The 16,924-nt window shown below is 40.7% G+C and overlaps 1 protein-coding gene across 4 annotated transcripts in view; it reads left to right on the plus strand.

Moving 5' to 3' along the window:
• Nucleotides 1-16,924, plus strand: part of ARHGEF26 (Rho guanine nucleotide exchange factor 26) — a 134,716-nt gene that overhangs the window by 81,066 nt on the left and 36,726 nt on the right. For all 4 annotated transcript variants that reach the window (XR_014066229.1, XM_081532059.1, XM_081532069.1 and 1 more), the window contains exons 10-11: nucleotides 10,354-10,443; nucleotides 16,263-16,417. Coding sequence is in view for 3 of the 4 variants with exons in the window: in XM_081532059.1 (XP_081388185.1) it covers nucleotides 10,354-10,443; nucleotides 16,263-16,417 (245 nt within the window). In the remaining variant the exon portion in view is untranslated. The remainder of the gene's footprint in view (nucleotides 1-10,353; nucleotides 10,444-16,262; nucleotides 16,418-16,924) is intronic.

Consider the following 16,924-nt stretch of genomic DNA (forward strand, 5'->3'; position numbering starts at 1 on the left):
CGGCGGAGCCTGGTGGGCTGCCGTCTATGGGGTCGCACAGAGTCGGACACGACTGAAGCGACTTAGCAGCAGCAGCAGCATCCTTGCCAATAATTACTACAAAATCATGAGTTTTATAAGCTCGTTGTTCATTTTTCTAACACATTTTTATACTAAAAATTAGTTTATCTGTATCTTAGCCCATGTGGGCTGCTAGAACAAAGTACCATAGACTGATTGGCTTATAAAGAGCAAATTTCTTTCTCAGTTCTGGAGGCTAGAAGTCTAAGATCAGGGGACCACCAGAGTTGGCTGGGATCCTTCTTCCAGCCAGGTTGCAGACTTCTCGTAGCCTTGACATGGCAGAAGGGAGCAAGGCAGCTCTTTGGGGCCTCTTGTATAAAGCACAATCCCATTCATGAGGGCTCTATCCCATGACTTCTGAGCAACTCCCAAAGGTCCCCACTCTTTGGGAGTTAAGATTTCATATGTATTTTAGGAGGATGTGAACGTTTAAACCATAGTGATCTGTCAACCACTTGAATGCATCTCTTGCTCCATCAGAGAAGGAGATACACATATCCCACTTCGCGAAACACTAAGTGAAGAAATTTAGCCTGACAGGTATAAAGTTGTCTATGGTCCTAGTGCCTGTGGATCTCTCCTCCAGGACCCCAAATCCTGTAGTGGATGGGGGCATCTTTAAGAGAAGCTACTTGGAGAAGTTGAGTCTTGGATATGAAAGAGATTGTCAGATTCTGTTTGGTTGTAACTGAGAAGCTGGAAAAACTTCACACAGAAAAAGGAGGAAGATAGTAGTGATTGAATTGAATTAGGAATGATACCTAATTTTTTCGAGACTTTTGTGTGCCAGTTTGAGTAGACTGCTCTGTTCCTTTAGGCATCTCTGTTTCACTTGATTTGGCTCTGGTGCTTTTAGGACAGGCTGGCAAACATTAATTGCCTTACCTTGATATAGGGCTTCCCAGGTGACGGTAGTGGTAAACAACCCTCCTGCCAATGCAAGAGCCTTAACAAACGTGGGTTTGATTCCTGGGTTGGGAAGATCCTCTGGAGGAGAGCATGAGAACCCACTCCACTATTCTTGCCTGGAGAATCCCATAGACAGAGGAGCTAGTGGGCTACAGTCCTTGGGGTTGCACAGAGTCAGACACAACTGAAGCAACTAAGCATGCACTACCTTGATACTTACTATATGAAAGACCCTCTGTGAAGAATTGCTGTTCCAGTGACCGAAGCAAGTGTTTTCTTTAGGACAGCATTTTTCTCTCTTGCGTAGGAGTCATGAACATCAGGATTATAACCTTAGTCTCTAAGTGTTGTAGGAAACTGAGGTCATCAGGACAGCCAGCTCAAGAATTCGTCTACTTTTTCATTTGTGCAAGTTATCAATGGGTTTTTATAGATGGGAAAACAATGTCAGTATTCTTAACAAAAAGATTGTGTACATAGAGTGTTTATGGTTCAAAATCAAAGTGCAGACTTTCACTTGCTTGCTCTTTCTGAAATGAGAGAAACTACGAGTTCCCAGTACTTATTTTACAGTGCAGTTTTGTGTGTTGAGGCCCAAATTTTTAGAAGCAGATTCCACCTAAGGCCCTTGGGCAAGTCTCTCTAAATAGTTATTCATTCTTGGGGAAAAATGAGTAATCTGTTTTTTGGTGATTAAAATGCTAATGAAATGTATTTGACGACTGCAGATAATACTTCAGTGAAATTGTTCATGTGTATTGATGAAATGATGGTGACAATTTTTCTGAATTGGGGCATTTGGAGAGACTTATTAACTTAGTCAAACAACCCGAAAACAAGATGTTTCTATCAAGTGAAACATGTATGTACTTTCTGATTTTCTGCTCCTATGTGGGAAGTGGAGCTGGGAGGAGGGAAATTTCCTGGGAGTCTGATAGTTCAGCTGGTGCAGAGCTGTCTGGTGTCTAAGGAATGGTGGTTAAGAGATGGTTTCTGATGCCAATGAAATCTCCCCTGCTGTTGTCTTCTATTTACTCTCCCACAGAAAGAGAATAACTGCTTTAACTCACACCTCATAAAAATTCTACTTCTATTTGGAGATAGTATTAAGTTCTAAGCTCTTCTGCTAGTGGCAGAAGAGCCAAGTCCTCCTGAATCTTTTCCTGTAACTTACTGCTTCAGCTCTTTACAAAGAGGTAGATATCTGTTAACATGAAAAGATCTCTAGGCTGTATTGTTAAGTGAAGAAGTTGCAGAACAGAACAAATAGCATAATGACATCTAGATAATAAAATGCATTTATATACATATGTGTGTCACAAATAGTATTTAGAATCACACTCAAACTTTCAACCATGGTTGCTAATGGTGAAGAGACAGGAGTGTGGAAGGGAGGAATTAATATTTTGTTTTTTTCACTCTTTAAGTATTGCTCTGAAAGAATGAATGTAAAGTTTACAAAGGTACATTTTTAAAAGTAGTAAGTGTCCATTACAGAAAATTTGAAAGTTTGAAATAAGAGAAAACAAAATGTATTAGTAATCTTGTTGAAGGTAATGACTGTTGTCATTTTGTGGTGTGTGCTTCCAGTGAACGTAAATGTACATTTAAACATGGATTCACGCGGTGCCCATTCCATTTACTGTTCTAAATAGTGCTGCATGGCCTTGCATAAATGACTGTGCTCCTCTGATGATTTCTCTTGTAAAGTTTCCAGAAGTGGGTTTACTGGGGGGGAAAGCTTGGTATGTTTTAAGGGCCCCCACGTACCTGTAAGAAAATTGTCCCTGTGTCCATGACAACCAGAAGTATTTCTAAGTATCTTATCTTTCTCCACACTCTCCAGCATCTAATATTCTTTTCATCTTAGTGAATTTGAAAAATGAAAATATTTTGTTTTTATTTATACTTCATTAGATAGATTGAGGTTTTTTTCCCCACATAAGTTTGGCCTAAAGCAAAAAATTTAGTGAACTAAATTTAATAAAGCTTTGACAGATGTTGAAGGAAGGCACAGTTTCAATATGCAGAGGCTGATTTTAAGGAAAATACAAGAGCACACATATCCAAATTAGTGCTTGTCCCTTAAAATAGTCACTAAACAGAGTCCACTGAGGTTACCATTGCTTGAGATGCTTGGGGAACATTTTTGTTTTTAATATGCCTTCAGAAGTGGTGGCTGATGAACTTGATATTTGGAAGTTTAGGAAATAAAGATGATAAATTTATTTTCCATTTTCCCTTTCATTTTAAAATGGGATAAAGGAATTGTCCCCCCCCTTTTTATTTCTTATTTTTTTTACCTTTTGGAAAATTGTTCATTATTAGTTTGCCACCATTTCCCACCTGAAGAGTATAAAATTAACATTTATCCTTGTACTTTGAGGAAGAGGAACGTTGATCAGAGCATATACTACATAGGTACATGAGCAAGTCTGAGACCATTTTCTAATGAGAAATTCTAGAGCTGTGCTCTTCTCAGGGCTGGCAACTTCCCAGCACAAAAACAGCAGTGCAATTTCTTGCTTAAATGATACTGAACACACTTGTAGAGTTGCACTATCCAATGCAGAAGCCAATAGCCAATTGTTGTTGTTCAGTCACTGAGTCATGTTCAACTCTTTTCGACCCCATGGACTGTATCACGTCAGGCTCCTCTGTCCTCCATTATCTCCTGGAGGTTGCTCAAATTCATGTCCATTGAGTTGGTGATGCTATTTAAACCACCTCATCCTCTGCTACTCCCTTCTCCTTTTGCCTTCAGTCTTTCCCAGCAGCAGGGTCTTTTCCAATGAGTTTGTCCCCCCACCTTTTTTTCCCCCAAACCTATTTGTTTTTAATTGAAGGAAAATTGCTTCACAAGATTGTGTTGGCCTCTGCCATACATCACCATGCATCAGCCATAAGTATACATGTGTCCCCTCCCTCTTTAAACTCCCTCCCACCTCCCATCCTTTCTCACCCCTCTAGGTTGTTACAAAGCCTTGGTTTGAGTTCCTTGAGTCATACAGCAAATTCCCATTGGTTGCCTATTTTATACATAGTGGGGTATATGCTTCTGTGTTACTCTCTCCATTTGTCCTGTCCTCACGTTCCTCCTCCTAACCCGTGTCCATAAGTCTGTTCTCTATATCTGTATCTCCACTGTTGCCCTGTAAAGGGTTCGTCAGTACTCTCTTTCTAGATTCCGTATATATGAGTAATATACGATATTTGTTTTTCTGACTTACTTCACTCTGTATAGTAGGCTTTAGGTTCTTCCACCTCATTAGAACCGACTCAAATGGATTCATTTTTTATGGCTAGGTAATATTCTATTGTATACATGTACCGAATTCTTTATCCATTCATCTGATGTTGGATATCTAGGTGGTTACCATGTATTAGCTATTATATAAATAGTGCTGCAGTAAACATTAGGGTACATGTGCCTTTTTCAGTTTTGGTTTCCTCAGGGTATATGCCCAGTAGTGGGATTGCTGGATCATATGGTAGTTCTACTTCCAGTTTTTTGAGGAATCTCCATACTGTCTTCCATAGTGGCTGTATCAATTTACATTCCCACCAACACTGCAAAACGGTTCCCTTTTCTCCACACCCTCTCCAGCATTTATTGTTTGTAGACTTTTTGATGGCAGCCATTCTGACTGGTGTGAGGTGATAACTCATTGTAGTTTTGATTTACATCCAATGTTGAGCATCTTTTCATATGTTTGTTAGCCATTTGTAAGTCTTCTTTGGAGAAATGTCTGTTTAGGTCTTCTGCCCACTTTTTGATTGAGTTTTTCTGGTATTCAGTTGTGGAGCTGTTTATATATTTTGAAAATCAATCCTTTGTCAGTTATTTCATTTGCTAGCATTTTCTCCCATTCTAAGGGTTGTCTTTTCACCTTGTTTGTAGTTTTCTTTGCTGTGCAAAAGCTTTTAAGCTTAATTAGGTCCCACTTGTGTATTTTTGTTTTTATTTCCAGTATTCTAGGAGGTGGGTCATAGAGGATCTTGCTATGATTTATGTTATATATTGTTCTGCCTATGTTTTTCTCTAAAAGTTTTATAGTTTCTGGTCTTGTATTTATGTCTTAATTCATTTTGAGTTTATCTTTGTGTATAGAGTTAGGAAGTGTTCTGATTTCATTCTTTTACATGTAGCTGTCCAGTTTCCCCAGCACCACTTATTGAAGAGACTATCTTTTCCCCATTTTATAGTCTTACCTCCTTTGTCAAAGGTAAGGTGCCCACAGATGCCTGGGTTTATCTCTGGGCTTTCTATCTTGTTCCATTGGTCTATATGTCCACCCCTTTTTAAAGTACTTGTAAATGATCTCTGAAAGCAGTTTATGCATTGTTGTTCAGTTGTGTCCTACTCTTTGCAACCCTATGTACTGCAGCATACCAGGCTTCCTGTCCTTCACTATCTCCAAGAGTTTTCTCAAACTCATGTCCACTGAGTTGATGATGCCATCCAACTATCTCATCCTCTGTTGCCCCTTGTCCTCCTGCCCCCAATCTTTCCCAGCATCAGGGGCTTTTCCAATGAGTCAGCTCTTTGTATCAGGTGGCGAAAGTATTGGAGCTTCACCTTTAGCATCAGTCCTTCCGATGAATATTCAGGACTGATCTCCTTTAGAATGGACTGGTTTGATCTCCTTGCAGTCCAGGGGACTCTCACGAGTCTTCTCCAGCATCACAGTTCAAAAGCATCAATTCTTTGGTGCTCAGCCTTCTTCATGGTCCAACTCTCACATCCGTACATGATACTGGAAAAAGTATAGCTTTGACTAGACAAACCTTTGTCAGCAAAGTGACATTTCTGCTTTTAATACACTGTCTAGGTTTGTCATAGCTTTTCTTCCAAGGAGAAAGTGTCTCATTCATTTCATGGCTGCAGTCACCATCTGCAGTGATTTTGGAGCCCAAGAAAATAGTCTGTCATTGTTTTCACTTTTTCCCCAACTATTTGCCATGAAGTGATGGGACTGGATGCCATAATCTTAGTTTTTTGAATGTTGAGTTTCAAGCTAGTTTTTTCATTCTCTTCTTTCACCTTCATTAAGAGGCTCTTTGGTTCCTCTTCACTTTCTGCCATTAGGGTGCTGTTATCTGCATATCTGAGGTATTGATATTTCTCCCTGCAATCTTGATTCCAGCTTGTGCTTCATCCATCCTGGCATTTCACATGATGTACTCTGCATATAAGTTAAATAAACAAGGTGAGAATATACAGCCTTGACATACTGCTTTCCTGATTTCCAACCAGTCTGTTGTTCCATGTCCAGTTCTAACTGTTGCTTCTTGACCCGCATACAGGTTTTCCAGGAGGCAGGTAAGGTGATCTGGTATTCCCAGCTCTTTAAGAATTCTTAAAGTTTACACGTTAACATTTGCTATTTGCTGAGTATTCCTTGTGTCTTAGGCACTGGGCCAGGCACGTAACTAACAGACATGGACATTTCAGTCTCTGTTCTCCAGTCTTTTAAGAAAAGTAATACCCAAGATGAGATCTGAAAGACAAATAGAGTGGTATAAATAAGAAGGAGTCAGTTGGACAGAGTGGGGTGAAGGGCATTCAGGTGGAGGGAAACACATGCAAAAGTGTGAAGGACATGGCAGAGGGAGGGCTTTTGGCCAGAAATTCAGTAGCACTGAGGCCTAAGATAGGAGAAGTAGGAGGTTAGGATCGGGTAAGTAGGTGCCAGATCCTGGTCTTGGTGAGATTTAATTCTGGAAGCTTCAAGGAGCGTTTTAAAGATTTCAAGCTGAGGAGTTTCATGACCAGATTTGAGCTTGTAAAGACTGAACATGTTTTTCTGGAGGACACAGCATTAAGGAGATACTATGAACTGTTTGGACAGAGGACAAAAGAAGAGGGAGGTGCCTGAGTGGTGAGGGCCTAGCTTTTTGACTTGGGGAAATGGATTATGCTGGGGTCAGTCACTGACATAGAGAACACAGGGCTGGGACAGGGAGAGATGAAGGTGGTGTTCAGGTTTGGGCATTCCCATTTTGAGTTTCAGACGGCAGTGGTACATCTGAGAAGAGATACCATCCAGGTAGCTGGAGGTAGAGCTTGGGGAACAGACCACGTCAGCAGTCTGGGAGCACAGATTTGGGAACTACGAATAAAAGAAATCTTAAAAATGTCCCAAGCAGCACAGCTATTTATCTGTCTGAATCCTTTTAGGATATTTTAACTGCAGGTTGCCCCTAAGCCCAGCCAGGATGTTTTTGGCTCTGAGCTTTCTGAGTTGTTTGCTGAGTTGTTTTGTTTTGGCTGTGCTGGGTCTTTTTTGAGGTGTGCAGGCTTTCCTCGTTGCAGCACATGGGCATCTCTAGTTGTGGTGTGCGGGCTCAGTAGTTACTGTGAGCGGGGCACTCTAGTTGCCCCAAGGCATATAGGGTCTTAGTTGCCCGACTAGGGGTCGGACCTGTGTCCCCTGCATTGGAAGGCAGATTCTTTGGACCACCAGGGAAGTCCCTCGGCTCCTAGCTTTGATCAGGTGGACCATCAGTCCCTGCAGCAGTAAACTCTTCATACCACTGGGACCTAAAGATATGCTGGAACTGAAGATAGGCATACCCTTTAAGCTCAGAATATCTGTTAAGTGATTGGAAATCGTCCAAGCGTCCATCAATTGGGGATGGAATAGGTACACTGTGAAAGCACATGTGCTCACAGCGTATATTGCATCCTGTCACTGCTTTGCTGAAAGCCTACTGGTGGCTTCTCTTTGCACTTAGAATACAACCCACATGCCAAAAGAACCTGCAGACTTTGACCCTGGCCTGGTCCTTCAGTTTCCTCTTGTGCCATTTTCCTGTGTCAGGATCTTACTTTCTCAGGCACACAGCAATCTGCTTCTGATGTTCACTCTGCCTGGACCAGTGCTGTCCCTTGACTGTGTGCTACAACTACCTTTGTTCCTTCGGTGCAGCTCAGAGGAACTCTAAGGAGAGGCCCCTGACTCTCTCCCCACCTTCTTCCTCCCTGGACCCCCGCCCCCCAGTTTTTTCATTACGATTTCAGTCTCTGATTATTGTGTCTGCCCTTCTTTTATGACAATAGGGATTGCATATCTCTTAAATGTTGCAACTGTAGCACCTGACACATAGCAGGTACAAAATAAACTTGTTTTTAGTGAATGTTAATATTTATAAGGAGAAATATTGTCAAGTGAAAAAATTAAGTCACAGACAAGCATTGAGTGATCCATTTACAAAAATAAAAGAATTTTTACACATTATATGTATGTACTTATATGTTCATATAATCATGGGAAAGAAAGAGGAAGTGTGTAACCCATCTTGTTTCCAGTTACCTCCATGAAGTAGGATTAGGTCAGAGCCTTTTATGGCCTGTTTTGTTTACTTATGTGTTAACATTTCTTTTTATAGTAGGAGCTACTTAATAAAGCACCAATATTAAAGTAAATATAATCAGAATTTCTAGCTTCTGTTTTTAACAATCACACTGTATTTATGGCCAATGATCCTTGTTATGGGCATGTTTTACAGATTTTTCAGTTAATGAGAAATTAACAATACAAAATTTCTTTTGGTTTAGGCCAGCAAACTAATAATTATATATTAGGTACAATATAAAGGAGAAACTCTTGGGTGGATCCTCTGTGCTCAATACTCTACCCACAGAATGCTTCACTTCTGACACTTGTGGTCACCAAATGAGTGCGGGCTTTCCCCACACTGAGCAACTCTGCCCTACCAGCTAGGCTTGTGCATGTGTGTGTGCTAAATCAGTTCATTGGTGTCTGACTCTGTGTGGCCCCATGGACTGTGTGGCCCACCAGGCTCCTCTGTCCATGGATTCTCCAGGCAGGAATACTGGAGTGGGTTGTCATGACCTCCTCCAGGGGATCTTCCCAACTCAGGGATCCAATGCGTGTCTCTTATGTCTGCCTGCATTGGCAGGCAGGTTCTTTACCACTAGTGCCACCTGGGAAGCCCACATGGCTTACTCGATTCAGTTCAGTTTTCACTCCGCCTGGAGGTAGCCCATCCCACAGGATAAGGGCTCAGGCCCACCAGGCCACACCCCAGACTTCACTCTAGTTACTCTTCACAAGTCCAGGTTGTTACCTGTGCTTCTGACCCACTGGCTATAAATCAGAAGTTCCCACCACCTGCCCCCCACTTAGGTTTGATTAATTTGCTCGAGGGGCTCATAGAACTCAGGAAAACAGTTTATTTACTAGATTAGCGGTTTGTTACAAAGGATGCTAAAGAATATGAGTGAACAGCCAAAGGAAGAGATAGGGTGAGGTCCAGAAGGGTCCCAAGCTCCGGATGTCCTATCCTCAGAGTTTGAGATGCCATCTTCTTACCAACCCGGAAATTCTCCCATTCCGAAATTCAGCGGTTTTTATGGAGGCTTCTTTACATGGGCATGATTTATTAAACCACTGCTCAGTAGTGATCAAGTCATATCTAGCCCTTCTTCCCCTCCCTGGAGGTCAGGTGGTAGGCCTGAAAGTTCCAGTCTTTTCTCTAATTATTTGAATGGTTCCCCTGGCAACCAACCCCATCTTTAGGGGCTTTCCAAAAGTTGCCTCATTAATATAAATTCACACAAGATTGAAAGCGGCTTGTTATGAATAACAGAAGATACCCAGTTCACTTTTATGTCCTGGAGCTATTTCAGGAACTGATAACAATACAAAATTATAGCCAAAGATGCCCCAAAGGCTCTTATATAGGAAATTACAAGGGTTTTAGGAGCCATGTGCCAGAAACCATGGATAAAAGATAAAATATCTGTTTTATTATAAATCACAGTATCACAGCTACTCATCCAAGGACTATTAGTCCATCTGTTTGTAAATAACTCAGTAGTGCTAATTAAACTGTATTCCCCTCAGCTTGAAGAATCACTGACTATTAGGTTCCAGCAGAAGGTGGTCGTCTTCCAGCATCCAGGTTACCCGTCACATGCTTTGAGCGTAGCATTCAGCTGAGGATTTGCCTTTGAAGTCCGGTATTCTGCCCTCAGCTGATCTGATTTGAAGGAGAGAGAGGTGCAGCCTGTCCTGAGGTTGCTGGGGTTCCATGGGTGAAGGAAAGGAGCACGGGCAGAACAGACAGATTGGACCACACAATGAACCCACCTTGCGTATGTGAAGCGTGTCATGTGGTAACACACATACCACGAGCTCTGTCCCTGAAAATTCTCAGGACATTCTTCCTCTGTCTGCACATCCCAATGACACCACTTCCAACTGGGTATCGAGTCTTGACTGTGTGAAGCTGTAAATTCTTAAACTGTCTGGAGTTTTCCAAAGTGCTAATTATTTCCTGCAAGATCTGCATTTGAAAGTGAGGTTTCTCTCCTTCACCTCTTAACCCTCCCTGATTATTCTCTGTTTCCAGTTGGTGCGACTCTGCAATGAAGGAGCCCGGAAGATGGAAAGGACAGAAATGATGTACACAATTAACTCCCAGCTGGAATTTAAAATTAAGGTACTCTCTCGTACTTCTTCATAAACAGATTTATTACTGCTTTTGTTGAACTCTTCAGAGAATAGGGAGATAGTGGAGAGTAACAAAGTGTGGAGGAATTCGCTTGTCAAAGCAGGGCCATAAATTGATTACACAGAGGCTGGCAGGCAGAGCAGCAGATACTTTGTTGTGGGTAATACTGCTCTTGCTTATCCCAGATAAAGGGACCTTTCTCTAAACCACTGAGTTAGGTATTATCTAACTAGAACTTTTTTTTTCCTCCTAGGAAGAGACCGAACTTGAGAAAATGTAGTAAAATGATAGAATTTTTAGACTGGAAAGGAGATTTCTTTCGTATTCTCCAAAAAAATAAAAGTGAAAGTGTTAGTTGTTCAGTCGTCTCCAACTCTTTGTTCCATGGACTGTATGGACTGTAGCCCAGCGGGCCGCTCAGTCCATGAAATTTTCTAGGCAAGAATACTGGAGTGGGTGGCCATTTCCTTCTCCCAGGGATCTTCCCAACCCAGGGATCGAACCTGAGTCTCCTGCATTGTAGGCAGACTCTTTACTGTCTGAGCCAAAGTGTCCTGCAGAACAGTGGTATCCCATGAGCTGGACTAGGGTATTTCTCCTCAGTCAAATCAGGGGACTCCTTTCTCAGTTGGCAAAAAGGATTATTAGTGGATTATTCTTTTCACATTTGTTTTTCTTACATAATTCTTTTTTTGCCTGTGTGCTGCAATGGCACCCCACTCCAGTACTCTTGCCTGGGAAACCCCATGGACGGAGGAGGCTGGTAGGCTACAGCCCATGGGGTCGCGAAGAGTCAGACACGACTGAGCGACTTCACTTTCACTTTTCACTTTCATGCACTGGAGAAGGAAATGGCAACCCACTCCAATATTCTTGCCTGGAGAATCCCAGGGACGAAGGAGCCTGGTGGGCTGCCGTCTACGGGGTCGCACAGAGTCGGACATGACTAAAGCGACTTAGCAGCAGCAGCAGCAGCAGCAGCAGCTGCATGTTGCTGCATGTCTCTTACTGCTCAGGGGCAAATGACAGGATAGACAAAGAAGGAAATGACAATGGCCAGGCTAGGCCATTGTCAAGTCCTTTGTTGCTCACACTTGAATCCCTAATGGATGTGAGTGCTCATGGTTGTGAATTTATTTCTTTTTATGCCTCTTGAATTTAATTAAGCAGCTTAAAGTGACTGGTCATATTTTTTCATAGTGAACAGGTTCCTCGTTTGTGCAGTGGAATTAGAGTGATGATGGCTTTATGCAGATAATTCTCTACTGTGTCATATGGTTCGAGGGTCACTGATACACCCTTTTATTTTATAAATGAGGAAAACACAGCCCAGAGAATAATTAATCACTAATAGGGTCGTTTGGCTTATGGTGGCAGAATTAGGACTAGGGTCTAGATGTCCTGACTTGCAGATCAGTGTAAACTATTCCACTATGACATCCTGACTGTAACATTTTAAATGCAGAAACATGACCCATGATTCTTCTTAGAAGATGATGAGTACTTGCTAAAAACAACACACACACTTCTTTTATAATGCCCTCTTCTTGTTATTGAGTATTGAATAGCGTTCCCTGTGCTATACAGGAGATTCTCATTAGTTATCTATTTGATGCATAGTAGTGTATATATGTCAACTTCAGTCTCCCAGTTCATCCCACTCTCCCTTCAACCCTTGGTAACTGTAAGTTTGTTCTCTATGTCTGTGTCTCTATTCCTGCTTTGCAAATAAGTTCATCTCTATCATTTTTCTAGATTCCACATACAAGCGATATTATACAGTATTTGTTTTTCTCTTTCTGACTTATTTCACCCTGTATGACAGTCTCTAGGTTCATCCATGTTTCTACAAATGGCACTATTTCGTTCCTATTTTTGGCTGAGTAATATTCCATTGTATATATGTACCACATATTCTTTATCCATTCTTTGGTCGATGGACATTTAACTTGCTTCCATGTCCTGGCTATCGTCAATAATGCTGCAGTGAACATCAGGGTGCATGCATCCTTTCAAATTATGGTTTCTTCAGGGTATACGCCTAAAAATGGGATTACTGGTTCATGTGGCAGATCTATTTTTATTTTTTAAGGAACCTCCGTACTGTTCTCCATAGTGGCTGTACCAGTCTCATTCCCACCAACAGTGTAGAAGGATTCTCTTTCCTGTACACCCTTTCCAGCATTTACTGTTTGTATATATTTAGATGACAGCCATTCTGAGCAGTGTGAGGTAACACCTCATTGTAGTTTTTTTTCTTTCTTTCTCTTTGACTGCTCTGGGTCGTCTTTGCCATGTGTGAGCTTTCTGTAGTTGCAGTGTGTGGGAGCTACCCTTCATTGCAGTGCCTGGGCTTCTCTTGTTGCAGACCACAGGTGCTAGGAGTCTGGGCTTTAGTAGCTGTGGCACACAAGCTCAGTAGTTGGAACACGCAGGCTCAGTATCAGTAGCTGTAGCTGGCAAGCTCTAGAGCTCAGGCTCAGTAGTTGTGGCGCATGGGCTCAGCTGTTCCCCAGCATGTGGAATCTTCCCAGATCAGGAATTGAACCTGTGTCCCCTGCATTGGCAGATGGATTCCTATCCACTGTACCACCAGGGAAGTCCTTGTTGTAGTTTTGATTTGCATTTCTCTAATAATCAGTGATGTTGAGCATCTTTTCATGTGCTTGTTGGCCATCTCTATGTCTTCTTAGGAGAAAGCCACTGTCAATTTTAGATACACATTAGAAATTCATTTTTGCCTAGTGGATTATGAGGTATCCATAAAACTCAATCTAAAAAAACAAAAACTCAATCTATTTCAAGAACAAGAGTTTAAAAAACTTTTTTTCTCCTTGTCCTCTAAACTAAGAATAGGCATAGGGTGGCACGTACATAATACTCTCATTGGTTCATCCTATACAATCTATGGCATGATTGCAGTGCTATCTTGTAATTATAGTTGTGTGGCAAGACCTAACCTGACTGATTATTTGTGACCTCTCGTGTTTGCTGGGGGTCCTCCTATATTATTGAAGTAACCTCTCTGTCACCTTTTAAGTCTCAGCCATAGACTGATTTGACTTTGGAGGCTGACAACTATATGAACACTTTTATTAGACACTTTTGAAATTTTAAGATCAGCCATAATCTTTCATCTTCCTTTGTTAAATCTTCAGGAAAATATGGATTGGCCAAAACGTTTGTTTTTTTCCATAAGATAGCTCTAATAATGCTTAGTTGTCTTTAACTTAATTCTAAACAATTTTGTTAGATTGTACTGTGACAGCTGTCACATCAGGGTGCATTTAGAAAAAAAAAACATCAAAATTGATGAATTTTTGTGTAGCCACTTTAATATTGAAGATAGAAGAAAAAGCAACATTTTCTGCATATTATGCTTTATTACTTCAGGAAAGGTAGAAGCGTGACTAAAATGCAAAAAAAGAGAGAAAGATTTGTGCGGTATATGGGGAAGGTTCTGTGACTGATCGGAGAAGGCAATGGCACCCCACTCCAGTACTCTTGCCTGGAAAATCCCATGGATGGAGGAGCCTGGTAGGCTGCAGTCCATGGGGTCGCTAAGAGTCGGACACGACTGAGCGACTTCACTTTCACTTTTCCCTTTCATGCACTGGAGAAGGAAATGGCAACCCACTCCAGTGTTCTTGCCTGGAGAATCCCAGGGACGGCGGAGCCTGGTGGGCTGACATCTATGGGGTCGCACAGAGTCGGACACGACTGAAGTGACCTAGCAGCAGCAGCAGCAGCTGTGACTGATTGAATATATCAGATGTGGTCTGTGAAGTTTCTTGCTGGATGGTAGACCAGTTGAAATTAATAGCGATCAAATCAAGACATTAATTGAGAACGCTCAGTGTTATACCACATGGGGGAAAACTGACATACACAAAATGTCTAAATCAAGCACTGGAAATCATTTACACCAGCTTGACTATATTAATTGCTTTGATGTTTGGGTTCTACGTAAGTTAAAACAAAAAAAACCTTCTTGAGTGTCTTTCCCCATGCAATTCTCTACTTAAACATAATGAAAATGTCCCATTTTTGTGATGGGCAATGGAAAGTGAATACTGTACATAATGCGGATGGAAGAGATCACTGGACAAAGGAACCACCGCCAACTAGACCAAAGGCTGGTCTTCATTCAAAGAAGGTGATGTTGTGTGGATGGTGGGATTGGAGTGGCTCACCTCTCTTATGCACTCCTTCCAGAAAACCAAAGGATTAATCCCAACAAGTACTGCTCCCAGTTAGACCAACTGAAAGCTGCACTCCACACAGAGTGCCCAGAATTAGTCAACAGAAAGCACATAATCTTTCATCAGGATGACGCAAGACCATCTCTTTCTTTGATGACCAGGCAAAAACTGTTAGAGCTTGGCTGGGAGGTTCTGATTCATCTGCCGTATTCACTAGACATTGCACCTTTGAATTTCCATCTATTCCATTCTTTACAAAATTCTCTTAATGGAAAAACAATTTCAGTTCTCTGGAAGACTGTAAAAGGCACTTGAAACAGTTCTTTGCCTAAAAAGATTAAAAGTTTTGGGAAGATGAATTTATGAAGTTGCCTGAAAAATGACAGATGATAGTGGAACAAAATGGTGAATATTCTGTTCAGTAAAGTTCTTGATGAAAATGAAAAATGTGTCTTTTATTTTTACTTAAAAACTGAAGGAACTTTTTGGCCAACCAAAAAAGTATATATTGGTGAGCAGACTTCTTAGAAATGTCCTTTATAAATTAAAAAAAAAAAAATGAAAAAAATGAAATCCTTTCTTAGCCTTCGAATTTCCTCCTTTATATCCTCAATTTCCTTTGGCTATTTTTAATCATTATTCTCTGAAATGGATGACATTTGGTTGCACCACACTTACTAGAGTTATCTTTTGTGTGTCCAAGAACTTTTGCTTATATTATGGATGTCGTGTTTTAAATCAGATTTTTGGCAGTAAGCATTTCTGGTAATTTAAAAAAAAAAGGAACTCTCAAGCGTAAGGATTATTCTGAGGTTTTGAGAGTTTTCCAGTTGGAAACTAAACTGAATAAAGAAAAGGCAATATGTAATTCCTTGAATATAGCCTTTTCTATGAGATTAAAATGGATTATTCTGGAAGAAGTTCATTTTCACAACCAGAAAGTGGCACGATGCTTTCAGGGACTAACTTCCATGAGGGGAAACTACCATAAACTTTTAAGAATAGGTGTTCTCCAGAATACTGCTAAGTAGATAATCAATAGACATAACATACATTTGCAGGGATTTTTTTTCTTTCCTTTTGAATAAAGTCTTTTTAATTCACAAATTGAATGCAGACCTTTATATTTATCTCTTATTTTATATTTGTCTCTTTTTAAGTACAGTTATCAATATTTTTTGGTATATTTAGATTCTCGTTTGTGGTATCTGAAATGGCTGCAGTTGATACCCACAGATTTCATTTTGAGGTTTTTCAGTTTTAAGCGACTCCTCATCAGTCTTTTTTTTTCAAAAAGTTGAGAGTTAATGGAAGGATAACAATTTCTGGTTGACACAGTAACATTTTCTGACTGAGCTTTAGTTTTTATATAGACAAATTAATATTAATAGCTTTTTTCTATTGGAAAATAAGTTGTTCCTTTTGGTTTTCTCTTGAAGAAGGTGTTCTCCTCTAATTATGTTTTTACCATCATGTACCTATTATATGAACTATTATAAAATAATGGCGTATCATTTGTCTGAATGTAAGTTTTATACTTTACTTTCAATAATCCTAAAAAGACTTGACTTTGGCTTTGGGTACTGAGTGTTTCTCTCTTTGTAGCCTTTTCCTCTCGTCTCTTCTTCCCGGTGGTTGGTAAAAAGAGGTGAGTTGACAGCCTACGTGGAAGACACGGTGCTTTTCTCAAAAAGGACATCCAAACAACAAGTCTACTTCTTCCTTTTTAATGATGTGCTCATTATCACCAAGAAGAAGAGGTAAGCCTTTTTATGTCATTGCCCTCTGTACATCCAGTTTTAAAACTCTGTGGTGCAAGCAACTATTGGAGGTGATCATCTTTTAAAAGCTTTTGAGATGTTAAGTGTAAAATTTCTTCACAGGGAATCATATGAACATCTGTGCTTCATTTTCTTTAAATTACCTCTGCAGCAAAGATTCGAGTTGTTACCGGCATCATCATTCTAGCCAACCGCTGCTGAGCTTTAATAGCCTGCAAACCTCTGTGCTAAGCATTTCATGCGTTTATGTCCTTGGATTCTCTTGATATCCATAGGGAGGCAGTGGTATTATTCAATGGTATTATTCTCCGTCAGCATTTTTCACCCTTTTGCTGTAGGACCTTTGTATGAAACAGATAAAAGTCACTCTGATTGAGAACAAGCTGAAGTGCAACTCTAGTGCTTCTTGTAGCTTAATTTAAAATCCAGTGTTCTTAAAAATTGTTAGTCCAAAAAAGTTACCCTGTGATGGGGTGGACGTTAGCA

This window comes from Giraffa tippelskirchi, chromosome 2 (genome assembly GCF_054371585.1).
Source record: "Giraffa tippelskirchi isolate mGirTip1 chromosome 2, T2T-mGirTip1v1.2.pri, whole genome shotgun sequence".
NCBI classification, from domain to species: Eukaryota; Metazoa; Chordata; class Mammalia; order Artiodactyla; family Giraffidae; genus Giraffa; species Giraffa tippelskirchi.